Raw genomic sequence first — 26,425 nt, forward strand, 5'->3', positions numbered from 1 at the left:
TCAAAATTGGTGGGAAAAAGGAGGAGGAAAGTATTCAGAAATACTGAGATAATATCAGCTTTTCTTTTGTATCAGACAACTCCATGTCACCCTTCAAAATCCAACTCAGCATAACTTCCTTCCAGAAGTCTCCTTTGGCCTGGTTCAAGGCCCCTTTTCTGCGCTTCCATCTCACATTCTAAAATCTTCCATCACTGTCTCCACATTCTGCATTATAACTGTGTGTTTACTTGTTTGTCTCCTCCTGACTGTGAGGTTCCTGAAGGCAAGACTTTTATTTCAGTCAACTAAACACTGGGTATAGCGCCTGAAACACAGTAGGTGCTCAATTAATGTCTCTTGATTAGATGAATGAATGAATGCAATATTCCAATAATGGCATGTGGAAAGCATCATTTCTCTCTTGGTTGGATCTATACTGATCGGGACCAGAGGTCTAGACAGAAAGTGTTCAGGGAAGTCTTGAGGCTAACCAGAATTCCAGATAACTAAGGGCAAAAGTATTATCACCTTAAACTGTGAGGTATCTGAAGAACTTAATTCTATAAAAATTATTAGCAACAACTGGGACTTTGGGCTTAATTAATGAATGGGCTTAATTCATCTGCTCAATTTGCAGATGAAGGCCCATCATGGTCAGAGTCTCCGCCTCTGGAAGGAAAGGGGTGGGAGAGCAGTCTCCAAGGTCACTTCCAGGTCTAATGTTTTCCTTTTCTAGAGAAGAGAAAAGTCAAGTTCTTTCTGGGAGGGAGTAAAAGCACGAGGTTTCACTCCATCATTCCCTGGACTCAATCTAGTCGTTAACAAAAAGTCAAAGCAGAAGTTAAGGTGGAGGGGACTTCAAATATGGTGCAACAATGAATGTAAGCTGGCAGAACAGGGACCTTCCACACTTTCAAAAAGCCCTCCTTCCATGGCTCTCCCCACAAACAATAACCGTAATGACCCAGGAGCAACTGCAAATAGGTCCTATAAATGGTAAATACTGCCTGAATTCTTCCTATGAAACAATAAAAGCCTTGTCTTAGAACTGTGATCACAAACCCTTCAAAAGTTTATCAATGTGGCTACCAATACAATGCTAAGTTGAAAAAGGATATAAAACCGTATCTACCGTATGGTCTCAACTATGTAATATCAAAACCAGAAAAATACTGAGGCAACATAAGCAGATGTCAATTGCACTTTTCTCTGAGGGATGGGCTTGCTTATCAAGCAGTTCACTTTTTAAATACAATTTTTAATCTCCTGAGTTCTATAAAGAGCACGTTACTTTTACAAAATGTGAAACATCAAATTTTATTTTACAAAGTTGTTTTGGAAAAAAAATTTTATGACGTATTGCTGAGGAAAATAAAGCAAGTTAAAAACAATTTATCAGGGGCTTCCCCGGTGGCTCAGTGGTTAAGAATCCACCTGCCAGTGCAGGGGACACAGGTTCGAGCCCTGGTCCAGGAAGATCCCACATGCCGCGGAGCAACTAAGCTCGTGTGCCACAACTTCTGAGCTTCCTCCGCTCTGGAGCCCGTGAGCCACAACTACTGAAGCCGGCGCACCTAGAGTCCCTGCTCCACAACAAGAGAGGCCACTGCAATGAGAGGCCCGCGCACCGCAATGAAGAGTAGCCCCCTCTCACTGCAACTAGAGAAAGCCCGCGCAGCAAATAAGACCCAACACAGCCAAAAATAAACTAATTAATTAATTAAAAAGAAAACAATTTATCAGTCTGGCTCAGGTTTTGCGAGAAGTCATTTGAACTTTCCCTTTCCTTGCTAATCTTTGTTACTAAATCTTCTACAAAGAACAAATATTTTCAGGGAAGAGAGAAAAATCATGAAACTTTAACAACTGTTGCTGTTAACAATGGAAGCCAGCCGATCATGAATTTGAGGGGGAAAATTCTGCAAGTTTCCCCTCAAAACTGGGTGAAAGAGAGAAGGGAAATTGAGGAGGTATAACTACAGTAAATGTGATATGTGAGTCAGAAAAGAATTTATCACAGGTGTCTTAAATAGTGGATGTTTCATGAGCTTTCAGAATATGCTTTACAGAACTTCAATTTATGCCTAACAATTAGGGATAACATTTCTGTGGGTACACTGTGAAAGAAATATTTCTCAAGAGAAACTCCTCTTGTTTGAACTAAGACAGGAACCAGAAAGTAGAAAAGACTCTATGCTATGATGAAGAATAAGGCACCCACGTATCACTGCAATTAATGGGCAGGTATCACATTTTATTTAATCATTTCTCAAGCACCCCACGCTCTTTTTTATTCTTTTTCTCCTCAACTAATGAACGGTAAACTAATTACCTTTGCATTTTGTTTCTTACATAACCAGCTTCCCAGAAAGAAGTTTCACCCAAATAATGTTCTTGACAAGGGAAATTTCTTTCTGTCGTTTTCAAATCTCAGACACAGGAAGATTCATGTAAACATATAAACAGAAATTTTCTGAGGACAAACAGGTTTTTAAAAATCAACTTGGGCTTCCCTGGTGGCACAGTGGTTGAGAGTTCGCCTGCCGATGCAGGGGACGTGGGTTCGTGCCCCGGTCTGGGAAGATCCCACATGCCGCGGAGCGGCTGGGCCTGTGAGCCATGGCCGCTGAGCCTGCGCGTCCGGAGCCTGTACTCCACAACGGGAGAGGCCACAGCAGTGAGAGGCCCGCGTACCGCAAAAAAAAAAAAAAAAAAAAATCACCTTTGCCCCTTTCTCACATCTTAAATTACACATAGCTACAATCGCAGAAGTAGGAAGTTCCCCAAGCTTCCACAGGTAAAACGTACCTGTGGCTCCCTCCCAGGACTTACCTCATTGATATACATCACTGGGAAAACCAGGGTTCTAATATTTCCCGTTTCACTACAAACACAAAAAAAGAGACTATTTTATAGACATCCTCATTAGGATGGCACACTGGCCTGGCGAGACAAGTTTATATGAAAATGCCAGCCCAGTTATTTCATTAAATTACCTGGAATTTATGTAGACCTCTTATTATATCTGCAAACACCTAATAATCAGCAGTTAGATCACAAACAGTCTAACAATTCAAAGTGTTGCATATTTATGTAAAGTGTGTTTAACCAAAACACAAGATGCCAAAAGTAAATTCATCAAAATGATTACCATACTCCCAAGAGTTATTGGAGGGGAGGTTCCAGCAGAACAATGCTGTCATTCCTCAGAATGTTTTATAATCAGGCTACTCAGTATTGTCTTTACAAGAGCCTGGAGCAATCACTTACTGAGCATTTACTATGCACCAGCTCTGTACCAGGTGTCTTGGGAACATTATCTCACTTAATTCTCATGGTAGTCCCAATGCAGTAGGTATTACTGTCCCAGGTTTAAGACAAGGACATGGTAGCTCGGAGTAATTTGCCCAGGACCACCATGAGGAAGTGGTGGAGCTAGGATTGGAATTCCACTTTGATTCTAAGGCTCTAGATTGTAACTACTAAATTATACTCCCTCAGAAATACACACACAAAATGCATCCTTACAAATCACATTTGCTTTCTAGAAAGATCCCAAACACATGTGCTTAAACCTGGCAAATTTTATGGGGGGAGCCAACCAAGTTTGAATGATAGATAGGCAGACAGAAAGATTAGATAAATATAGATATAGTATAGATATGTATTACAGTTTTGCATTCTGCTTTTTCATTCAACATTGAATGAAGTCATTTTCTCAATTACCACTGAAAAGTCTGAGCAGGAGATTATACTCGAGAATCCTAATTAAGCAGATGGAGTGTGGGTACACTGGACTCCAGAGAGTATTTCACCATCCACGGGAGGGTTTGTGGCTGGCCTGGGTGGGAGCAGTGGAAAGAAAGGGAGGGAGGGAGGCAGCCAGAGTCCTGGTGAGGGAAATGCTTAGCAGAGTGGGTAAGAGCAGACGCTGGGCCTCAGTTTCTTCATCTGTAAAAGGGGGTAATACAGGGTTATTGTGAGGAACAAATGAGTTAATGTATGTAAACTACTTAGAATAATGGTTGATCCACGGAAAGCATTCTATAAGTGTTTGGTTAAGTAAAATAAGTAACTTCCAAGACCCAGGCTGCCCATGACAATGCTGATCGTGCCTCATCCCTGAAGGGCAGGGTGAACAGACTTAGAAGTGGGCTGTAGCCCTCTCGACATCAACCCCACCAGAAAGTCAATGCAGCAAAACCACCCTCTGCCTCTGCAGAAACAAGCGAAACTTACATAAAGTCGTCTAATTTTTTGACATAAACGTTGATTTGGAACCTCTTGGCTGCTCTTAGGATAATTCCAGTCAACTGTGAATCAGAGAAGTAGAAAGAAAACGTTAGGATTTATTAAAACCACACACACAGTTTCTGTCGATAGAGCACCGTTTCTGGGTGGTTCTGATAAACAGGGCGGCCACTGCCACATGTGCTAGGCAGAGCGGGACGAGGGAAAACTGTTCCCCAGGACAGAATGAGAACTGTGGATTGTGTTAGGTGCCTGGTAGACCAATGTTTCTCACACTTGACTATGCATGCGAGTCCTTGGGCACCTTATTAAAATGCAGATTCTGATTTGGTAGGTCTGGGGTGGGGCCTGAGATTGAGCAGGATGCTGTCACTTTGAATAGCAAAGCCCTAGAGGACACGGGCAGGAAGGAGATCCAGCAGATACCCTGTCGGCTCTGGGTTTCCAGGCAGAGGGACAGAGTGCTACAAGGAGGATGTGGTCACAGCCAGAGAATGGTGCCCACCTGTGGCCAGGCCCACCCAACAGAGCCCGGAGGACAGACGCAGCATTGTCCTCCCATGGCCACGCCACCTTCTGCACCAAGCGGGTGGGGTTGTGCCTCACCCTGGTGACAAGCGGTTTGGCTACTGAAAAGGAGCTGACTGATGGCTAAGAGAGAAAAGGGAGAAAACCACACCTGACCTTATTCACAAAACGATAAGAGCACCGATTTCTCAAATATGAATGCAATGAGTGTAGCTAATGGTTGAAATGCCCATAAGTCGCTGTGCTCAAAGAATGTGCTGGCTCTTCTGTGACTGTTCCATGCATGTGCTCAAAATCCCAAGAATGAAGATATCTCACCTTTAATTCAGTCCCTACAGTGAAAGGTTCTCACATTGTGAAATGATACATCCTTTCAACATGGTTTTTAGGTTTTCTCCTCTATGAATATGGAATTAGAGTATGTATATATTTGATGCTTTTTAAATTAATGATGTCATATAATAACTCTCAAAAGCACCTGTATAAAGAGTTTTGCCAAAAGTGCCTGAAGCTAATATATATACATTTAAATTTCAACCAAAACGTTCCTGGCAGCAGAATGTCTTCACCCTGCTGATCTGTGGCCCAGTGAGAGGAATACATGTATGTTCAGGTCCAGTCTTTTGGCAACAGAAGACTGACCAGGTTACCTGGGTCCGATTCCAGTTGTTTCCAATGATGGGACTTTCACTGTTGCTTTTTTGTTAAAGTGGGTTTGCCAATATTTCTGCGTATTAGCTCAATACAACTCAGCCTCCTAATTACAGGGCTATGAGACTCTGCATCACATCACACTGAGCTGAGCTCCCTCCACTTGAATATGTGAATGGAAGGAAGACAATACACTTCTCAAGAGTACCCAGGGCTAAGCTGGTGAACACCGTATAGACAGAATAAAATGTATGTTTTTTAACCAAGAAGACGTGTGTACTCACAGGATTAATGTCCACAAATGTCTCATGATAGTCCTTATTTGGGTGCATGCCTTCTATGGCAGAAACAAACTTCTCATCTGCTTGGTAGAAGTGTGGGAAAGACATAATAATAGGTGCACCTGCATTTTGAGGAAAACAGAAATGAATGGTGAGGTTCTTAAAAGTCTAAGATGAATATAAAGTTCCTGACCACAAATCCAGTTCCTCAGTAGGGGGAAAGCTATACACAGAAAAGTTGGATTGGGGAGAGGGGCAGGCTAAAAGTATATCCTACATCTCTTAGCTAGGGATTTATACTTCATCTTCTGACATCTCTTTTACCCCTACATTATTTTATATCAGAATATGAAGTCCTGGCTAAATCATTTATTCTTCAACAAACATTTGCTGAACCTATAATAGACAAATGCTTTACACACATTATTTTAATTAACGCTCCCAGCAGTCCTATGAAGTTAGAACTATTTCCTTCCTTTTGCATTTGAGGAAAGGGAGGTTCAGAGAAGTTATAAAATTTCCCCAAGACATCCAGCTTTCAGGCGATGGAGGCAGAATTCTGATCGAATAAGGGACGACTCATTTTAAAGCACTTGTTTCAACTGTAATTCTCTACCAGTACATGGACTTTTTTCCCCCTTATCTTTCTGCTTTCCTGTTTATGTTTTACCCAAAATAGGCATCTTGCAGCATCTTAGTTCCCCGACCAGGGATTGAACCCCGGCCCTCGGCAGTGAACGTGCGGAGCCCTAACCACTGGACCGCCAGGGAATTCCCAATGTAGAATTTTTTTTAAGACTTTGCCTGGTCCTGCCATCTGCAGCCTCTGACTAGATCAAGGTCTGCCCACAGGAAGACACTGTTTTTTTTTTCTTCCTTTTTTTTTTAAAAAAATTTCCTATTCGTTTTAAGGAACACATAGAGAAGCAAGTTATTAAAGGAAACCTATTCTATTGATAGATTTTGCTCTTGAAAAGAGGAGAGGGACTCAATAACTGCTGCCAGGAAAATACATTTTGGGAGAAATTAGCTTAACGGCAAGTAGTTTAAGTCTGCTCACATATCCTCCAGCCCATGGCTCAGACACCTCACTTGTCACACACACAGTTCTGCTCTCTGCTGCTACACAGTTTCACGAAGACATGATTTCCTTCTTTGTGACCTACACTGACCTTTATTTATTGATTTTTTTGGCTGCACCACGTGGCTTGTGAGATCTTAGCTCCCTGACCAGGGATGGAACCCAGGCCCTCAGCAGTGAGTGGGCAGAGTCCTAACCACTGGACCGCCAGGGAATTTCCTACACTGACCTTTAAAATGTATTTTTAAAGATCTGTTAAGGACTTAATAAGGGCCAGACACTGTCCTGAGTGTTTTACATACATTATCTCTAACCTTCACACAACCCTCCAAGGAAGCTATAATCACCCCCATTTTACAGATGAGAAAACTGCTGTCTGGAACCCTCCTTCAGCAACGTGGCCAATTTGCTAACAAACAGAAGTCAATCCCAGATCCCCCTGACTCCAGAACGCTCACTCATCCCACTAGCCAGAATGTTCCCCTGGGGAATGCAAAACACTTGAGGATAGTCCTGAAGGGTAATATTTCAGTCCACATCTGGGAACACAGAACAGGCAAGAGGAAAAGGATTATAGCAAGAGGAATGACTGTTGCAAAGTAGAATCCTTCTGTTGGTTCTGACATCAACTTCTTGAGGAAGCAGACTGTTAACAAAATAACAAGAAAAATGTGTCCACATGTGTGCCTTGAACCACAGAAACATGGGTTGATCGGGCAGGTGCCATTTCAGGACCATCCCCCAGTAAGCCAGCAGGAGAGGTCTGATCTCTAGGTCAGGGGTGTGTGTTCCCCAGAACAGCGGTTCCCAATCTTGCAGGTACCACCTTCATGAGAATCACCTGAAGTTCATTAAAACTACAGATTCTGGGGTGCTAGCAGGTGGGCCCTGGGACAGATGTTTTTAATGATTCTCCAGACAGTTCTGAGGCCAGGCTTGGGAGCCGTGACCCCATCAGACAAGGAAAGGGAGGGTTATCCCAAAAGGAGATTTTCAAACCAAATGGACACGGGGGCAAAAGTTAGCACATCATTCAGGAAAAAAGTACAACTTTAATCAAGAGAAAGGAGTTACAGAGTTTCTCAAGAGAAACTTTAAACAAGAATTGTAGCCTCAGAAAGATCGCAGTACAAATATGAGAAGACCCTAAGTTCTAGCAGGAATTTGCTCAGAGGTAAGGATTTTATAAAAATCCCGTTCCTTCTCTGAGCCCTGGTTTCCACAGTTATGAACAGAGGCTACTGGCTGTCTATCTAGCAAGGCTATTGTGAATATTATGCAGCATATGATTGCAAAAACTGGTCCTCGTGATGAAAAAAATGTTTCTGTCAGCTGCACCCCTGATCATTCCACCTCATTCACGGAAAGGAGCAGATTAGCTCAGACATTAAGAAACACTGGCCCTGGACTGGTTTCAAGAAAAAGAAAAACAAACTCTTAAACTACTTCCCAGGAAAAACATAACACGGCAATCTAGGAATAAAAATCATTACAGGAAAGCCAATGCTTTTTTTAAAAGAAAACTATGCTATAGCCATGTTACAAAACTTTTTTTTTTTTAATTGCAGTTGATTTACAAGGCTGTGTTCGTTTCTGGTGTACAGCAAAGTGATTCAGTTACACACACATATATATATATATATATATATACTTTTTTCAGATTCTCTTCCTTTATAGGTTATTATAAGATATTGAATATAGTTCCCTGTGCTATACAGTAGAACCTTGTTCTATTTTATTTTATATATAGTAATTTGTATCTGCTAATCCCAAACTCCTAATTTCTGCCCTCTGCTTTCCCCCTTGGTAACCGTAAGTCTGTTTTCTATGTCTGTGAGTCTGTTTCTGACAAAATGTTATTCTTTTTTTTTTTTTCGGTACGCGGGCCTCTCACTGTTGTGGCCTCTCCCATTGCGGAGCACAGGCTCCGGACGCACAGGCTCAGCGGCCATGGCTCACGGGCCCAGCCGCTCCGCGGCATGTGGGATCTTCCCGGACCGGGGCACGAACCCATGTCCCCTGCATCGGCAGGCAGACTCTCAACCACTGTGCCACCAGGGAAGCCCCAAAATGTTATTCTTGAAAGGTCAAAATCGCCTTTCTATTGGGCTGACAACATTCTCTGTTGAAGAACATCAATCCTGCATCCAGACCCTCCTGCCCATGTCCCCTCTCTGAGTTCTTACCGTTCTTGCAGACGCTGACATTCAAAACTCCTGAGCCCAGGCAGTTTCCTTTAGGTATACAGAAGCCAGCGTTGTCTGAGGTATTGGCTAATATTTCTGCAGGCACCTTAAACCTCAAGGCAGGCAGTCCCTGTACGCTCTCAAAGTCACTGAAAGTTATATATACTGACCTGTTAGGAGGTAAGAATAAAAAGTCAATGTGAGCTCCCATCAGCATGATCTGCCCGTACCAGTGAGTTAGGCAACCGTTCTTGGGTATAACGTGGCTAAAAGCTTACAGGATAAGTGGAAAATGAAGAGGCAAAAGAAAGCTTGAAAGGAGCTCAACCCATTGAATGTGTAATAAAGTAGGAGACAGATTATAATGAAAGATGTTTAAGAGGCAGCAGCTATGCTAACATCTTAACAAGACTTAGAAAAAAACATAACGTGGGGTAGAAAATCAAGAAAATGAGTTAGAATGGATATTTGTGCTGAAAGAAATGAGTCGCCTAGACTAGCATGGACACATGCCAGGGTGAGGCAGAGGCAAAGCGAAAGCTGAAGAGTTGGCAAAGCGTGTGGCCCGGTAGATTCTGCAGGCCTGGAAAAGTGCCCCATTAGACAGATACTTGATTAGAATATATACTTTTTTTTTTTTTGCGGTACGCGGGCCTCTCACTGCCGTGGCCTCTCCCGTTCCGGAGCACAGGCTCCGGATGCGCAGGCTCAGCGGCCATGGCTCACGGGCCCAGCCGCTCCGCGGCATGTGGGATCCTCCCGGACCGGGGCACGAACCCGTGTCCCCTGCATCGGCAGGCAGACTCTCAACCACCGCGCCACCAGGGAAGCCCTAGAATATATACTTTGATACCCATTTCCCCCCAATAAAAATAGTTTCCGTATTTGCCTAGGTTGCTTATTTCAATGGTGTTCAACATCATTCTGCCTTCAGTGGTTACAGCGTTTCAAACAGTGGTCCCTTATGATACCAACCACCCTTCTACGTGCACAGCACCTGAGTGACAGCCAAGGCACTTTTCACATACACTGTGGTAACTGATCCTTCAGCCCTGCATCTGAAGGCATCTGAAGGCTGAGGGGAACTGCTTTGGGGGCCTCACTTTTTCACCTCTGAAGCACAGGGGGCACACATCTCTCCCTGGGTTGTGACTTACAGGAGTTGCCTTCCACTGCACATCCCACCCCATAGCATTTTTTCATGAAAATTTTAAGCAAACAGAAAAACAGAAAATACTATAGTAAGTACCTTTTATAACAAATACCACTTAGATAAATAAAATGTATATTTACGGATACAACCGGAGCTCTCTGCGTAACACTCCTGATTCTAGTCCTCTGCGTCCCCAGAGGTAACCGCTGTCCTGAATTTGGGGTTTATCATTCCCATGCAGGTCTTTATACTTTCACCTATGTGGATATTCATGAACAACTTGTGGCACTGTTTGTTATTTCTAAATGCTATATAAACAGTATACCATATTCTCTTTTACAATTTGCTTCTTTCTTCATTATATTTTTAAGATTTATTGCATTAATGTACATGGCTCTGGTTATTATATTTTACTGTTTGTTTGTTTTTTTGCAGTACGTGGGCCTCTCACTGTTGTGGCCTCTCCCATTGCAGAGCACAGGCTCCGGACGCGCAGGCTCAGCGGCCATGGCTCACGGGCCCAGCCGCTCCGCGGCATGTGGGATCTTCCCGGACCGGGGCACGAACCCGTGTCCCCTGCATCGGCAGGCGGACTCTCAACCACTGCGCCACCAGGGAAGCCCCTATATTTTACTTGTAACATGATATTCTATCAAACAAATACCCCATTATTTATTTATTTATAAACTTTTTGTTTGTTTGGTTTAATTTTTGGCTGCGATGGGTCTTCGTTGCTGCGTGCAGGCTTTCTTCCAATTGCGGTGAGCTGGGGCTGCTCTTCATTGCGTTGTGCGGGCTTCTCATTGTGGTGGCTTCTCTTGTTGCGGAGCACGGGCTCTAGTGCGCGGGCTTCAGTAGTTGCAGCGCGTGGGCTCAGTAGCTGTGGCTCGCGGCTATAGAGCCCAGGCTCAGTAGTTGTGGCACACGGGCTTAGTTGTGCCGTGGCATGTGGGATCTTCCCGGACCAGGGCTCAAACCCATGTCCCCTGCACTGGCAGGCAGAATCCTAACCACTGCGCCACCAGGGAAGCCTCATTATTTATTTATATTTTCCTTTTCACAGGCACTTAGATTTCTTTGGATGGAAGAAATTTTCACATATTGAGATATGGGGAAGTTATTCTGGCTTACACATGATTTAACTTAAACTTTATGCTAATGGGAACAGCCTCTCTCATAGCCTGTCAAACACTCATTGTACATCTGCTTTAACCATTAAAGTAAAGAATGCTTTTTAAAATCAAAATGGAGTAATTGTGGGTCACATTCAGGATGGAGCCAGGTGGCCATTGTGGATGTGGTTTCAGACACATTCCTGCACCACTGTGAACATAAATTTTCTGAACTGCATCAAACTCAAGGACACCACTAGCCGTTCTCAAAACAGTATCTGCTCGCAGTGGCCAGCTGCAACCTTACGGTCTCAAGGTCTCCCCTTGTAACTATGCAACCATTTCAGATCCCAACCAATCCTTGCTTAACAAGCACTCTTACTTCTTGCCAGCTCCAGTTATAATTCTTGATAAACAACCCACGTAACTAACTGCAACCTTGAAGCTTTTGCCTTTGTATGTCTCCCCCATTTTGTAGTCTGACAAAACACAATTCAAGTGCTCCTTGAATCAGTGTCTCCTAGGCTACAGTCCTCAGTTTGGCTCAAATAAAACTCTTTTCTATTCCTATTATAGATTCTTCATTATTTCCGTTGACACTTCCAATTTTTCCTAACTACAATCCATGTTGCAGTGAACTTTTCTGTATAAATCTCCTTCATGTATGTACACGAGTTCTTCAGGTCAGGGAACCTTCATAGGAGAGAAGTGCGGAATCATGGGGTTTGCACGTCTTTGGCTTTACTAAGCATTGCCAAGTGGCTCTTCAGAAGTAGTGGTACCAAACAAGAATGAGTTTCCTCTGTGCCATATCTTTAATAAGCCTCCTACTACCCTCTGGAATTTCTTTGTCTCACCCATTGCGCTCAAACATATTTTCTCTTCCATCAGTCCTTTCACAAATATTGACTGAAGGGAGCAGCTGGATGGAAGGTGACTGAGATATTCCACGTGAAAGCTGGAAAGCGTCTGCACCATGGCACAGAGAGCAGGGATGGAGTGAAAGGAGAGCTCTTTCTGAGGAGGATGGATCCCACTTGCTGACTGATTCAGTGCAAGGGAAGAGGGAGATTTATAGTGATTCTGGAAGGGCTGACTGAGGAGGTGCTCAGTTGTGTGAGATATGAAAGCCAGAAGAACAGCTGACCTTGAGAATATTGACTCCATAGCATCAAAGGCAACTAGATTAATTCTTTTTTTTTTTTTTTTTGCAGTACGCAGGCTTCTCCCTGCTGTGGTCTCTCCCATTGCGGAGCACAGGCTCTGGACGCACAGGCTCAGCGGCCATGGCTCACAGGCCTAGCCGCTCCGCGGCATGTGGGATCTTCCCGGACCGGGGCACGAACCCGTGTCCCCTGCATCGCCAGGCAGACTCTCAACCACTGCGCCACCTGGGAAGCCCCAACTAGATTACTTCTGATGGAGGAGAAGTCTCACAAAAAGCCTTGCAGGAGTGAGTGGGAGAGGAAAGGGAGGCTGTGTGCTCAGCCTCTCAGCTGAGCGGTTTTAGGGTGAAGGGCGGGAGAAGCAGCAGGGATGACGGGGAGCTGGGAATCAGGTCACAAAGCAGGAGGCCTTCCTGCCACAGAGGGGACTTCATCATGTGCGTCTGGACAGAAATAGCAGGTGGGAGCCAGGGAGAGGTTGCGGGCCACGTGTGAGCAGATGGGATCAACGGGAAGGTTAGAGCTCAGCAAAGACCTATGAACTCTGAAATACGGACTGCAGTATGCTTTCTTTACCTTCTATGGAGCGACCACCTGTTGACCGGAAGAAGACCAGGGCAAATTTCACACCTGACAGAGCATACCATAATAACAAAGAGCTAACATTTAATGTTACTGACAGTGTGACAGGCCCTGGGCTGAGTATTTTATTAAAGTAACTCGTTTGTCCTCAAAACAACTCCCAAGGTAGGCAACTCTTTCTATCCTTATTTCACAGACGAGGAAAGTTAGGCACAGAGTGGTTAAATAATGTTCCCAGGGTCACACAGCTGTAAGTGGTGGAGCTGGTATTCAAACCAACACAGCCGGGCTCTGGAGTTAGTGCTGTGAACCACTACACTTCGCTGTTTCTCAATATGCCATCATCGTTGATCACTCACTAAGCATACATACCCTCACCGAATAAGTGCAACTGTATATAATTCCTCACATTTTTGGTGGTCTTACAGTCAAAGAACTTATTTTTCAGGTTCTTACCTGCAAAAATCAGATGGGAAGACATAAAGGATTTCGTCTTTGGTGATTAACGGGTGAAAAGAATCTCCGTCTGTTCCGTTGATCATATTGCACTCGTCTGCTGTCCACCAGTCAAGTGACCTGTCATTGGGAGACAAGAAAGAGTCCAGAGGGTCACACTTGATTTTAGTCTTTTTTTTTTTTTTAATGGTCAGGACTTTTCAAGACTCAACTGGGAGCTGGCTACCCACAGAATCTTATTCACACGTAGACACAAGGGTGGTACTGGTTGGGGACTGGATCAAGAGGCGGAAAAGCAGGCCCCCGATCCCCAATCAATTCTGACAGAGGCAACAGCCAAAAATCCTTCTTCCCCTCCTCTAAGACAGAGTATCTCACGTAGAGGTTGGGGAATATGCACTTACTTAAAGCAGTGATCCATTTGGCATTTACAGTAGCTTTGTTCACAGCCTGCCCGTGGACAGATGAGCCCTGGACAGATATTGCAGGGAGATAATATTTGTGACAGAGCATTAACTGTCTCCCCCTCCAAACAGCTAAGGGAGGATTTCTTTTGGGTCAGAAGAAAGTTTAACCTTGAATCACCTTTATGCTCACTGAGAGCACAGTTGAGATGGCGGGTTTTTAAAAATTAATTCCTTGAAAAATGGTATAAAATGCAAAAGACAGGAAAGGACAGGCAATAAATAGTAATTCTTCTAACTTCTGGTCAAGGTGGCCTTCTAAGTTCGTGAATTGAGGACATCTTCCAGGGCAGTGGTTGACAGAACAAAAAAGAGAACATTTAAAAGGTCTATACCCTACTCAAACACAAAAGAACATCTCCCTAGACAATGAAAGGTGATAACTGCCAAGTTGTGAGTAGGGCTACAACTGCCAGCCCATTGGACTGCAGGTCTGGAAGCCAGGAGAAAGATCTGCAAGTCTAGCTCCTGAGGTTAATGAGGATTAAAAGTGGTCCAGCAAGGGTGTGAAACCAGGATCTGGGGGCAGGGATTTTCTGGTCAGCGAGAGAGGCCGAAGAAAGCAAAGCTGAGCTGCTGAGAGGCAGAAAGCCCCAGGCACAGCCTCACATCCAGAACCTGAGTCAAGCTGCCTGCTGACCCTTTGGCCAGATCTGTGATGAACCCTGGGTAATCGTGAGGTGGAGACCCACCATGTGTACTGGTGTTGGGGTTCCTAGGTAGGCTACATGGAGGCAACTGCAAAAGTGTTACCTAGGGAGAGGTGAGAGGATAGATGGATGGTAGAATGGATGGATGGATAGATAGATAACAGACAGACTTCCCAAATAATTATTCTGCAAGTCAACATTTTTTTTAATGAAAGAAACTTATACTGATTTATACTAAATCAACAATGAGATGAATTCACCTGAGAAGAAATTAAAATAATTGAACAATCTGGCTAATAAATATGTTGTTTAGTATCCTCAAAGAGACAAATGGAAGAATAACATCTGTTAAAAAAGAATGGTAAATTATTAAAAACAAACAAAAAAGAATGAGATAAGAGTAGTGAGACCCAAAGAATGAAAAATAGAAACCTTCAGAATAAAAACACAATAAAAAAGTTTTCTGAAAGAAAAACTCCATATAGGGATAAGCTCTAGACTGTAGGTAGTTGGAAAGAATTGGCTAACTGAAAGATCGCTCTAAGGAATTTATACAAATATAAACTCAGAAAGATTAAAAATTAAAGGATCAAGATACAAAGAATATATCAAGAGGTTCCAATAAATATTTAATAGGAGTTTGTGGGAGGGTAGTGAGAATAGAGTGAATAACAGAGAAGCAATAATTTAAGAGATAATGGCTGAAAGTTTTCCAAAATTTACGAAAGATACGAGACCTTGGATTGAAAGTATGCCCCAAGGGCCAAATAGAATAAATAAAATAAATTCAAATCTAGATATGTTGCACTAAAACTGCAAAAGGCCAAGGAAGAAGATAGATATCAAAAGCCAATGGAGTAACATCTTCATAATTCTGAACTGTCAACCTAGAATTCTATACCCAACTAAAACCATTAACAGCTGAAAGTGCAATAAAGATATTTTTAAATATGCAAAGTCTAAGAAAGTTTACCACCCACAGATCCTCACCAAAGGAACTACTAATAGAGTGTTTCCCAACCTAGTAACATTTTGAGCCTGATTAATTCTTTGTGGGGGACTGTTCCGTACACTGCAGGATGTTTAACAGCATCCCAGGTCTCTACCCAGTAGATGCCAGTAGCAACCTCCAGTTGTGACAACCAAAAATGTGTCCAGGCATCACCAAATGTCCTCTAGAGAGCAAAATTGCCCCTGTTTAAGAACTACTGTACTAATGACCTTCAGCAAGAAGAAAACTAAATCCAAGGGGAAGATGTAAGAAGGAAAAATAATAATAAATTCATAAAATATGTTGGTATATTTAATTATTCACTATAAAAATAATGAAATTTTACTTATATTTGGCTTCCGAAGAAGGTGAAACAAGTTGTAGACAAGAATAATATAGAAAGTGTGGGTATTAAGAAATGGGTAAAGTTATTGTCTCATTTGAAGAAGAGAGATAATAGATAGCTTTAGATTCTGTTAGAAAAAAAATTGTTAAAGACAATCAAAGGGTAGAATAGATATAAACCAGCTAAGGGTGAAAAATAATGTCAAAATGGGTCTCAATATATCAAATAATATATCATTATATCGTAAATGTATCAGTAATTACAACATGTATATAAAAGGATTAAACTCTCCTATTTAAAGGAGAAAGAAAATATGGAAAGAAAATAACAGATTGGGTTTAAAACAAAATCCAGCTATATTCTGTTTACAAGTAAATCTCCTTCCCAGCTCAGTACCCAGTCATCTAGTTAACCCTCCAAAGGCAATACTGTTGCCAGTTTCTCATATTCTTTTAGGGTTCTTATATCCTTGGGAATGTGTGTGCGTGCACACATGCGCCCCCTCATGCATATGCAAATGTATGTGTATGTACCTGGATATGTGTGTTTTAAAAAAGTTAAATAAACTTAAAATTTAAAAACAGTTTTTGCTTTACAGAAAAGTTGTGCAGATAATATTCCACGCCAGTTTTTTTGCCTGTATTTCTGGGAAGCTGCGAAGTAAATTTAATGTTCAACAACAAAATCCCTTTTACCATAGTTCCTGAAGAATTAGCCTCCTTTTCTCTCGAAGATTCCTAATTTCTATGACTTAAAAAAGTCATTCTGCTTTACGTGTGGCTTTATTGCAAGCTGCCTCAGTCCCTATTTGGAGGTAGTTTGTTTATAAATTATAAACATTAAAAATATTTTGAAATGCTATAATGCTGAACTCAAATGTATTTCATCTTAAAAAAAATACACAAACAATGCAGAATCACTAAATTAAATTAAAAAAAAGAACCTCTCTCCTTCCCCCAAAACAAGCAGTGATTTGAGAAGTATTTGCGCTGCAGCTACATATCATTCAATGACTAAGCGGAAGAGCAAAACTTTTCATTGGCTTGTGATTCCCAATCTTGATTTACAAGATAATAATTTTACACATTTACACTATATTATTTATATTATAGGATATTTTACATAATTATAGATTTTTTTAATTTATAGGTTTTTCATCCAAAAAATGATAGTGCTGAACTTCTTTGAAATAAAGCAAAAGTGGACGTTCAATTAAATGAAAATTGAAAAAATAATTACACCAATAAATCATTAGACTTACGTTTTTCCATTCCATTCCACAATCTTGGAAAAGTTAAGGTAATTGTCTTCTCCAGTTAGAAAAACATAGTCTCCATCATTAGTCCCATTTTTCTGAAAATAAGTGAATATGGTCATTTATAGTAACTGTGATGGTTCATTTCATGTGTTTACTTGGTTAGGCTACGGTGGCCAGTTGTTTGGTCAAACAATACTCTAGATGTTGCTGTGTTTTGTAGATGTGATCAGTTCGGTTTCAGTAAAGGAGATTACTGTTGATAATGTGGGTGGGCTCATTCAATCAGTTGAAGCGTTTAAAAGCAAAGTCTGAGGTTTCCTGGAGAAAAAGGAGTTCTCTTCTTAAGACTGAAACATAGAACTCCTGCCTGGGCTTCCAGCCTGCTGGCCTGTCCTATGGATTTCAGACTTGCCACTTGCCAGGACCCACAAGTGCATAAGACAATTCCTTAATATAAATTCCTGAACAGATATATAGATCTCCATTGATTGTGTCTTTCTAGACAACCCTAACTGATACAGTAACTAACACATTTAATCTGTATGAAACTGCCCTAGTTGGGCCTAATTGAAACTGCCCTAGTTGGGCCTAATTGAAACTGCCCTAGTTGGGCCTAATTGCCTCATGAGACTGAACCACAACTAGGGAATAGAGGAACTATTTTGCTAAATCCCATATTAACCATATTATTACTTTATGGTTTTAAAAAGTATGAGCCCAATTAAATAATGGACAAAGGATTTGAAGAGACATTTCTCCAAAGAAAATATATAAATAGCCAATAAGTACATGAAAAGATGCTCAATATTATCAGTTATTAGAAAAATGCAAATCAAAACCACAATGAGATACAACTTCATACCCATGAGGATGGCAATTAAAAAAAAAAGGAAAAGAACAATTGTTAGTGAAGATGTGGAGAAACTAAAGCCTTCCTGCATTGCTGGTAGGAATGTAAAATGTTGCAGTTGCTGTGGAATACAATTTGGCTGTTCCTCAAAAAGTTAAACATAATGTTGCCAGATGACTCCAAAATTCCACTCCTATGGATATACTCAAGAGAATTCCGCTCCAAGGTTTATATCCAATGGTCATACAAAAACTTGTACACAAATGTCCATTTGCAGCATTATTCATAGTAGCCAGAAAGCAGAAATAAACCAAATATTCATCAACTGAAGAATGGATAAACAAAGTGTGGTATATCCATACAATGGAATATTACTCAGCCGTAAAAAAGGAATGAAGTGCTGATACCTGCTACAACATGGATGAATCTTCTAAACATTATATTAAATAAAAGAAGCCAGACACAAAAGATCATATATTATATGATTTCAGATGAATTTCATTCCATTTATAGGGATGTCCAGAATAGGCAAATCCATAGAGATAGAAAGTAGATTCGTGGCTACCAGGAGCTGGTGGGAGGGGGAATGGAAATGACTGCTAACAAGTTGTGTTTTTGGGGGGGGCGGGGAGGGGCTGATTAAAATGCTCTGGAATTGTAAAGTGCTGGTGGTTGCACACCCTTGTGAATATACTAAAAAACACTGAAGTGTACACTTTTAAATGGTGAATTTTATGTTAAGAGAATTATATCTCAATTAAAAAATAAAAAAGCATAAATCTAGGGCCAGGACCCAATTACACTTGAATAGAAAAAAAGTGGTATTAATATAATCCCATTTTTCAATTAAAGTTTTCTTGAGCTGTATATTCTTTCCAAGTTACACTTCTTAATGGCACAGACAGACACACGGTACATTCTTACAAGTTCTTCATCTGGGATGGAGCTTTGATTTCTGGGAAATAGCATGGGTTACTCTGAAACATTTAAATGCTTAACCACTTAGTTTAGACCACATCTGAGTTAAATGGAGGACTTCAAGAAACAACATACATGTATTTATTTTTTAGTATTTTGGTCTGCTTCTTTTCAGTCTTTTTTCTACACAAAATTTGTTTATAGAACTAAGATATATTATATATAACATACACATATAGTATCTGCTATACACAATTTTTATACATATATACAATTGTGTATACATATATACAATTTCTTCACTTATGTGTATAATATATTTCCCGTATTATCGAAAGTTCTTCCTAGGTACAACTTAATGACCCCATAATATTATGTGGAAATAATTTAAACATTTTCTTATTATGAATATTTAGTTTTGAATTGTTTTGCTACTATAAATAATGTATGAATATCTTTATGGCTAAAAACTTTTTCCGTGCTTTTATTTTCTAAATAGACCACTAAAAGTGAAATTGCCAGATAAAAAAACATGAACTTTTTTTTTTTTTTGCGGTACGCGGGCCTCTCACTGCTGCGGCCTCTCCCGCTGCGGAGCACAGGCTCCGGACGCGCAGGCCCAGCGGCCATGGCTCACTGACCCAGCTGCTCCGCGGCATGTGGGATCCTCCCGGACCGGGGCACGAACCCGCGTCCGCCGCATCGGCAGGCGGACTCTCAACCACTGCGCCACCAGGGAAGCCCAACATGAACGTTTTTTAAACTTTTGAAACATAGTATCAAGTTGCTCAAGGTCACCCAGTGGAAACAGCAAGATAAATCAGTTTACATTCCCCAAACGCCTTTTGTTAAACTTTGCTTATTGGATCAACAAAAAAGGGGTTTCTTATCTCTTTTTGCATTTCTGTATTCACACTCTTTTTTTCATTCAGCCATTTTCCATAAAAAAAATTCATACTTTTTGTGAATTCTTTTTTCAATTTTTTTGCCTACTTGGGTTCTTCTTTTTGTCACTTAACACTACTTCACCAACTATGTCAATATATCAACATGGTCCACATACCTAATAGTCATGTTGTGTTCCACATGTGAAATTTTACATGAGTTTAAGATATGAGAAAGGACTCCTCTTTAAGGGCAACAATATGAACATACAATTTAGAAGCAAATTCACATAAAAAAATGCTGAACCACCAAATTTTAAAAATGCTTGTGTTACTTCTTGAAGTTCTCCAATGAACTCAGATGTGGGTTAAGCTAAGTGGTTAAGCATTTAAATATTTCAGAGTATGTCCGAGAGTTCTCCCCAGCTGTTACTGGCCCAAGAGTCAGACACTGAATGTCAATGCTTCCCTGTTACTTGCTAGAACTTTTGTTATTTGAGAACAAGCAGGAATAAATAGGTTTTGTGTTCTTGCAGTAGGGTTGTGGGTTGAATACAAGGAACATATCACTGCAGGAGGTTGAGAAATGTTCTGAGAATAAGACAACATTCATACCACCAGCGTAATACATGCATAATCTATCCTCCCAGTACAACTGGCTGGACTGGCTGACCTCTCAAGGATACTCCCCAGCCACCATCGCTTTAGACATCCAAGAACCCACACTCACTGGGAGGTGCTTGAACTCTCTTATGCCAAGGAAAACAGAGGTACCCTAAAATCAACGGGTAAAGATTTGCTGATTGGCTTTCCAGTACGCAAATAAGAGCACCTGATATCCAGCCAGGTCCCTTGTTCTCAGGAGCTCTGTGCCAACACTCTGTCTGTATTACCTCAACCTTCTCACTCACACACCCTGTCCCGCACCATTAATTGTTTGGCTGTTTCATCATTAAAGTCTTTGAAGGAAAAGTGTTCAACGGCCTTAACTAAGGTTTTCTTTTTTCATCACAACGTGTATTGGAGCAGGTGGAACGGGCACACAGGCCTAGGGGATCAGAGGGGAATGTGGCAGACGCCACTGAGATTAAGGAAAGATTTCAGGCCGAGCTCAGATGGGTACAGAGCAGGAGGTGCCAGTGAGGTGCAGAAGCCCGTGGTCTGTCCCGGTCTTGAATGAATGACGGCCCAAGTAGGGACCTCTGTGCTGCTGGAGACGGAGTCAGGATTGGCCAGAGCAGATGAAAAACTGAACAAAAAACACCTTTGCCTTTTTACCAACAACACTAGAGACAGTTTATTTGGCTCCCAAATGGAAACATATAGCAGTCATTCATATTAATTCAGGGTCTTTATTTTGAGCCGGTCATGGAAGGGGAAAAAGAATAATGGTTCCTAAAATGTGTTGCAACTTATAGTTTGCAAAGCACTTTTGTGGCCTCTCATTTGGCCATTCTAAGCAGACTTTGAAGTGTAGATACCTTTAGCCTCAAGTTATAAATGATGAAGCTGAGGTTCAGGAAAGTCCCATAGCTATTAAGCGAGAAAGTCAGAATGCAAATCCAGGCCCCCTGAGTCTAAGTCTCACGCTGTTTTCCTGCATGTGGGAAATCTACACCAGGTACTAATCTAACTGAGCAATGCCAGGGCTTTTCACTAACAGGGCCTTGTAGAGCTACAGTGGTGCTTGCAAGGAGAGGCAGAGAGGGAAAAACTACAAAGTAAAACCACACATCCTTGCCACGGGAAAGCAAAAGGGCCAATTTTTAAATCTGTCTGTAAATGTGAGGTACATTTTTAACAGGTATTTAAGGATATTAGTTATGTAAGTTTGATGAGGTCAGTGTAAAAACAAAAAACAAGCTATACAATGAAAGTTATCAGAGAAATACTGAGATATTAGGAACAGGATCTACTTGGCAGATGGATGGTAGCCACTGGGACCAAAGGGTGCTTAAGGAAACCTTGGTATCTTTCTGCAGGAAGTTTCCTGGAAATTATTTCTAGGAGGGAGTCTAGTCACAGCTTAACAAGAAATCGGTGCTTCCTCTGGTCCTGTGGAAGCTGGCTCCTGTGAGACGGAAGCTTCTAGGGAACATCTGTTGGATCTGCTTGCCCAGAGTGAAGGATTTAGGGGTGGTGGGACCCTATTCCTAGGACCACCCTCCTCTTGCAAAGATAATATTTAAAAGTTGTTTACCATTTCGTTTGAACAGTTTTTAAGTTTTATATATCCCTGAAGGTAGAGGGGCAGTATTATTACCACTAAGCAACTGAAATGCTAAGAGATTACATGATGAGGGTGAGGTTCTCCAGTAGTTAGACCCAGAGAATAACCACAAATTTAAAGATGGGGAAATTCATCATAATTCCATATCCTGTCCTGAACCTACCTCTCTTCCTGAGTTTAAGTTTGTCATTTACCAACCTTCCAGCTATCCATTTTACTCAAGTTTTTTTTTTTGTTTTTTTTGGGGGGGGATAGATTTTTAATTGCTTTTCATTTTAATTCATTGGAAACTCAGGCAGCAATAACATACGCTTTGAATAATAATTACGTGAATACTGATATTTTGGGGTTCAAGCCAAAGTAAATAAAATCTGCCAAAAATGATACAAAATTCCACTTATAAACAAAAGAAATCATAGACGAGGGACACACAGAGTTTCAAATTATCCAGCCTCTTTCACAAATGTCTAAAAACCTAATAAGTAGCTCCCACTCTTAATGGACTATCACATCCCTATTTAGTTTCTTATTTGCCTCTGTCAGACTGATCCATGGGTTTAGTCTCCAAGTCATCAAAACAAGACTCGGCATTGGTCACTGAAATTTATGACACTTTGAAAGACTGCACCCGATTAATGGCACAGCACACTCTATATATTTTTCATAGTGACACTCATTCAAAGTCAGCACTGGTAGCATGTTAAAATTGTGGGATGGGCTTCCCTGGTGGCGCAGTGGTTGAGAGTCCACCTGCCAATGCAGGGGACACAAGTTTGTGCCCCGGTCTGGGAAGATCCCACATGCCGCGAAGCGGTTGGGCCCGTGAGCCATGGCCGCTGGGCCTGCGTGTCCGGAGCCTGTGCTCCGCAATGGGAGAGGCCACAGCAGTGAGAGAGAGGCCCGCGTACCACAAAAAAAAAAAAAAAAAAAAAAAAAAAAAATTTTTTTTTTCCCCTACTAAAGCACTTTCTTATTTTTCCCATACTCTACAAGAGATCTAGAATTCCAAGCAACTTTGGTCTTCTCCTAGAAGAAACCCGAAGTGAAGATAAAATCTGTCTTGGAATGCCCTCCTCCTCAGCTGAACAAAGAATCTGTGAAAAGAAAAATGGACTTACCCCATAGAACAGGCCAAAATAGGGAGAGATGTCAGGTTTTAAAATGTTGATGAGGGATAAGATCTCATCTTTGTAGCCCCAGAGCAATTCATCCACCGTGTGGGTCACAAAGAGCTTCTGCTGATACGCCTTCAACAGGGCCTTGATGAGCTCGTGGAGAAAGGGTAGCTTGGCCCATTCCATGGCGGTCTGAGGAACACAGGCACATTCAGAGAGCAGTGTCCCCACCCCACTCTCCTACTGCCCCTTCAGCAAAGGGGGCTGCAAACGTAAACGTAAAACGTTGAGATCAAACAGCTGAGAGGTTAACCAAAGAGCTCCTCTCTGGCTGAGTGTGAAGAATAAGACTCTTCACTTATTGTCCTTTCTCAGTATTACATTTTGTAACTGTCATTTTAGCATCCTCACTCGCAACTCTCAGAGTTCTCCCAACACCACAGAAGGGGAAAAACTCTTGCAATATATTGGCATCTTTAGCCACAAGGTGGCACCATCTTCCTCCCGATCCGGGTTAGAGGCTGGGTCCCCATAAACTCTGCCCCACTAGCCAGCTGGGCAGGGCCAGACCTGGGATCTAATACTTTCCAGGTCCTGGGTCCACCATAAGTGTCCAGCTGCATATGTAGCGGTCACCCAGGAGTTGGAGTGGGAACCTCAGAGGGGATAGAAGAAGTCTCCTGGGCCTCATATGAACACACAGGAAGAAACTGTGAAAAAAATCCTAAAACTTACATTCTGTCACCATTTGAAAAGGCCACATTTGAAAAACCTCAAAAAAAGTCTGAAACGAACTTTAAAGAAGGGGGAAAATATAAATATATACATACACACACACACATATATATATATATATTTAAATATATATGTATACACACACACACACACACACACATATATAACTTAATAGCTCCTAAAGGTAAAACCATAATGGCCTTAACTTAGCTTTTTCCTTTCTTCTAAAATCCACAATAATGAGATTTAAAATGCCTACTTACCAGTGCAGGAATATTTAATGTTCTAAGTAAGTCAACTTTAGGGTCTCCAACAGATTTATCTCGTTCAAAAACATAGGCCTTGTTGCTCACGGCAGATATTGTTGTTCCGTTATCTCCAAATTGAATATCTTCTTTGTTTCTGAGTTCCCTAGAAGAAGAGGATTTCGTTTGAAAATAGGCAACACTTTACTAAGTAACACTTTTCCTTTCTTTCAGCATCAAAGTTATTTTCAATATAACATTCCCAGTACAACCCATATTGAGGGAGACTGCAGATACTGACCCCCTAAACCCTGGAGATTTAAGCTATAATGTGAAAAGGAAATGACGCCCCAGAGAGAGGAAAAAAGTGTTGTTTTGGGCTTCCCTGGTGGCGCAGTGGTTGAGAGTCCGCCTGCCGTTGCAGGGGACACGGGTTCATGCCCCGGTCCAGGAAGATCCCACATGCCGCGGAGCGGCTGGGCCCGTGAGCCACGGCCGCTGAGCTTGCACGTCCGGAGCCTGTGCTCCGCAACGGGAGAGGCCACAACAGTGAGAGGCCCGCTTACGGCAAAAAAAAAAAAAAAAAAAAAAGTGTTGTTTTCATTCTTTCCCCTCATAATTTGGGAAATGCAATGGTCAAGGGTCACCTTAACTAGGGAATCAAAGCCAGTGAACTCTCTCCTGGGTTATAGTTTGGTCCCAAAATATTTTCAAATTTTTCAGTTCATAAATTCAATTTCAATGTGTTTACCAATGTCTTTTTATTTCTAAGTTGAATTCAATTAAAAATCCATTGAACAAAATGAGTGCCTAAGGTTTAGTAAATTAGAGGAGTTCACTCCTGGCTTTGATATCCATTTCAGCTTGGTGTCTGTGAGTGCCCCCAGATGAGGTATTAGCAAAGTTGGTAGGAGGTGTCTGGTGCCAGGCCTGAGACTAGGGTGAGGGAAGTGATGCACCTGCCTTGGGTACAAAATGTAAGAGGTGCCCAAACACTCAGTAGTCAAAACAAATAATACTTTAATGCAATTTTAAAAGATCAAAATTAATGCTAAAAATTCATGATGAACAAAATATCAAAATTTTATATAAAAACAGGACTGATGTTTTGACAATCAAATGCCTCACGCCAGTCCTGAGTCTGCCTGGTCCATAGTAGATGGTCACTAAATTGCCATGTCTATTCCTTCTCTGCCGCTTACCTGTTCTTCTTCCTGTCTCATCAAGGGCTGTGTTGTCTCACCTGGTAGCCCTGTGTCTCCTGAACCCTTGAACTGTAGCTAATTGGAACTGAGATGTGTTGTAAGGGTAAAATACATAGCAGATTTCAAAACCAGTACCAAAAAAAAAAAAAAAAAAATGTAAAATATCTCAACTTTTTTATATTGATTACATGTTGAAATGATACTATTTATTTTTTAAATTGAAGCACAGTTGCTCTACAATATTATATAAGTTATAGGTGTACAGTACAATACAGTGATTCACAATTTTTAAAGGTTATACTCCACTTATAGTTATTATAAAATATTGGCTATATTCCCCGTGTTGTACAATACATCCCTATAGCTTATTTTATACCTAATAGTTTGTACCTCTTACTCCCCGACCTCTCCCCCCTTCCCTCTCCCTGCTGGTAACCACTAGCTTGTTCTCTATATCCGTGAATCTTTTTTGTTATATTCACTAGTTTGTTGTAGTTTTTAGATTCCACAGATGAGTGATATCATACAGTATTTGTCTTTCTCTGACTAATCTCACTTAGCATAATGCTCTCCAAGTCCATCCACACTGCTGTAAATGACAAAATGTTGTTCTTTTTTATGGCTGAGTAGTATTCCATTGTGTGTGTGTGTGTGTGTGTGTGTGTGTGTGTGTGTGTGTGTGTGTGTACCATATCTTCTTTATCCATTCAGAAATGATACTATTTTAGACGGAATGAGTAAACTAAAAATATATTATTAAAACTAATTGCATCTGTTTCTTTTTATTTTTTTTTAATGTGGCTACTAGAAAAACCTGGAATGACATATGTGTTTCACATTATATTTCGATTGAACAGAGCTAATTTAGACAAAGGTACGAAGGCATTAGGCAGTGGGGCTACCACCTCCTCCGGAGGCCTTTCCCAACCACAGCCACACGTGGGGTTTCTCATCCCTTAACACCCATGGAGCCTGGCACTCAGTTATAAAATGCTTAGTGACGTCATCTAGATTGTGAAGAAATTAGCTTGAAGCCTCAGGTAGATTGCAAGTAAGCTTAAGAAACTTGTATGCCTCAAATCTTTTCTAGATTTTAAAATAAAAA

The 26,425-nt window shown here is 41.4% G+C and overlaps 1 protein-coding gene across 1 annotated transcript in view; it reads right to left on the reverse strand.

The window, feature by feature from the left end:
• SCARB2 (scavenger receptor class B member 2) overlaps positions 1-26,425 on the reverse strand; it is a 68,830-nt gene that overhangs the window by 4,810 nt on the left and 37,595 nt on the right. Inside the window, exons 3-10 of the mRNA XM_030877912.2 lie at positions 24,134-24,281; positions 23,139-23,327; positions 17,142-17,233; positions 13,430-13,549; positions 8,961-9,130; positions 5,697-5,815; positions 4,222-4,295; positions 2,815-2,866 (exon numbers count right to left, since the gene is read on the reverse strand). Coding sequence (XP_030733772.1) covers positions 2,815-2,866; positions 4,222-4,295; positions 5,697-5,815; positions 8,961-9,130; positions 13,430-13,549; positions 17,142-17,233; positions 23,139-23,327; positions 24,134-24,281 — 964 coding nt within the window. The remainder of the gene's footprint in view (positions 1-2,814; positions 2,867-4,221; positions 4,296-5,696; positions 5,816-8,960; positions 9,131-13,429; positions 13,550-17,141; positions 17,234-23,138; positions 23,328-24,133; positions 24,282-26,425) is intronic.

The sequence above is a fragment of the Globicephala melas genome, chromosome 5 (assembly GCF_963455315.2).
Source record: "Globicephala melas chromosome 5, mGloMel1.2, whole genome shotgun sequence".
Classification (NCBI taxonomy): domain Eukaryota; kingdom Metazoa; phylum Chordata; class Mammalia; order Artiodactyla; family Delphinidae; genus Globicephala; species Globicephala melas.